Raw genomic sequence first — 2,382 nt, forward strand, 5'->3', positions numbered from 1 at the left:
CATGCAACTCAATTTAAATTAAGTCAAACACAAGGAACACACACACTCAAGATGCCCAATTAGAGCCCACTGTCTTAAGTCATCAGCACTCCCCCTAAAAACTTAGAACTGCACTTTGAATGCACGATTCGGCATATGCTCTACTATTGTCAAACTATAGAATAGAAAAACTAAAAAATAATTCCCAACTTCAGAAGCTGCGATTGTGGGGGGGGAAAAAAACACACAAAAACGAATGTAAATTTAAGAGATTTCTCCCTTTTTTTCAAAGAAATCTTCTGTAAAAATATATACAATTTTTACAGACAAATAAAATTACAAGCTGTTCATTTTTCAAAATTGATATTTATAACTTTAATAATTATTGAGCCTTAAGTCAAGTATTCTTGGCCATAACTAGGCTAATATACTCAAACTAAGCCAAAGTGGGACAGGTAGAAAAGTCCTGAACATTTGGACTTTATATTCATCAAGCATACCTGGGAAAGCTAATTAGAGAGGACAAAGATTCCCTCCACACTCTGTTGTACAGTACTGAGGCTTCTAGTCAGAGCTTACTACTTGTAGCTTAAATTCATTTTACAAAAGTCACCGACAATGTTAATGAATCTTTTTCAACACTACAGCAAGTTAATGAATTCACTGGGCACGTTAAATGAATTCTATGACTAGCTACTCTTCTAGATGAAGAAATTAAGCCTTTCCACTCTACCATCTTCACTAACCTAAAAGTCCTCCGTTGCTTCCCCTTTGCCTGTAGTTGAAATGGAACTTTTCTCCTTTCATACAGTGACTCTTCCTGGAAAGACTGCTTTTCCCATGTATTTATTTCCATTGGTCATATTCCTCTTGCCAAGTTGTTTTTTTCTAGCGAGGTTGCTAGAATAGCACTGTTGGAGGTTACAGCTTGGGCACCGTGATGTCCAATTTCATAAATACATTTAATATAGAAGTTTATTGTTTTGCTGGAGTTGGTTCAGTCAATTATTGCACTTACAAGGCTATCTAATTAGATATGCCAAACCAGCTCCTACTCCAGCAACACCTGCAAAAGCCAGCAGCACATTTCTGATGCCGCCTTCTAGGTCCTCTACACGGAAGAACTCCACAAACCCATCCTAGAAAACAAAAAAGAAAAACATTTTCAAGTATGGGTTTCCATATAAAAATAACTATATTTTCCCCAAACACAATGGTGAACCAATTATTCATTCCTGGGCTGCAAAAAAACGTCATTTCCCTAGTTTTTCAATCCATCCAAACAAGTAACCGACTACCCATAATAATGATTTTACAGTAGAATCTTTGTAATATTTCAAACCATACCAAACCCACTGCCAGAGTCAACTCTGACTCTACCCTAAGCAAAAGACTCAAAGATCCACAAAATAACCTATAGGAACCCCAGAATTTTCGATGCAACAATCCAACACCACCACCTAAACCAACCTCCAGCAGCAACTGGGAAGGATTAAAGATACCCTATCTTAATAAAATTCTCCTTTCCACTCAGAGCACTCCTCCAACCACCACCAGCACCAAAAGCAAACTTACCCAGCCTCTTTGTTTGACTAACCAGTCCCGTTTTGTCCTTACAAGAACATCTGTGATACTTTCGGCTAATGGTTCTATGCAGCTTTCTTGGTTTATGCTCTTCAAGTGTTTGGCCACAAAGGCACCAAAAGAAATGAGAGTCACAATTCTGCCCCAGTTTGTTATTCCGTCACTGAAAACATGGACCATGACTCGAGACAAAGATTTGACATCATCTTCGTTTTTGATGTCCAGTTTCCGAAGCATGCCTGAGAGGGAGAAAAGCATGCAGGTTCTCACGGTCTGTCTCCTTTGTTTAAACCCGGCCACGATGCCCCTGCCCACCCACCGCGGGGGAGAATCGCTCATTTGGGTTCCATACAACTCAGGCCGAGCTCACTTAAAAACCTACACCCCACCCTTTCCGGGCTTTGACCAGAGCTATTTCCCAAAGAATACAGATGGGCGGAAAATGACTCATGGTCAGAGCATGCTGGGCTCAGAAATGGGAGCAGACTCCTATCAGCGCTGGCTCGTTTCGGTTTCCATCCACCCTCCCTCGGCACTCGAGTCCAGGAAGGAGGGAAAAGGCAGCGGGGTCTTCAGGACTAGCCCCCTTACCTTGGAAAGCCGTCTCGTGGTTGCGCTGCACACCGTCCCCGACCCGCCGGAGGGTCTCTAGCGCCTTCCTGCTGGCGGCCCCCGACGCGCCCATAGGCTTCGCGTCCTTGGCGCCCGTTGCCTGTTCCCGAAGGTACCGAGAGATAATCTCTAGCGATTGCCGGTACAACTCATCCTCTTCCTCCAGTTCTGGGGGCGTCGAAGGTAGTGACCCGTCCGTACCAGGGA

The 2,382-nt window shown here is 43.2% G+C and overlaps 1 protein-coding gene across 1 annotated transcript; it reads right to left on the minus strand.

Annotated features, from left to right (window-relative positions):
- Nucleotides 1–1,001: 1,001 nt before the first annotated feature.
- Nucleotides 1,002–2,374, minus strand: LOC102841599 (induced myeloid leukemia cell differentiation protein Mcl-1 homolog; the record flags this gene model as incomplete). The annotated part of the gene is made up of 3 exons (XM_006878155.1): nt 1,002–1,118; nt 1,555–1,802; nt 2,155–2,374. Coding segments are annotated over 3 exons (585 nt in total), but the record flags the coding sequence as incomplete, so codon positions are not given.
- Between the last annotated feature and the right edge of the window lie 8 nt (nt 2,375–2,382).

The sequence above is a fragment of the Chrysochloris asiatica genome, unplaced genomic scaffold (assembly GCF_000296735.1).
Source record: "Chrysochloris asiatica unplaced genomic scaffold, ChrAsi1.0 scaffold13216, whole genome shotgun sequence".
In the NCBI taxonomy this organism is placed as follows: domain Eukaryota; kingdom Metazoa; phylum Chordata; class Mammalia; order Afrosoricida; family Chrysochloridae; genus Chrysochloris; species Chrysochloris asiatica.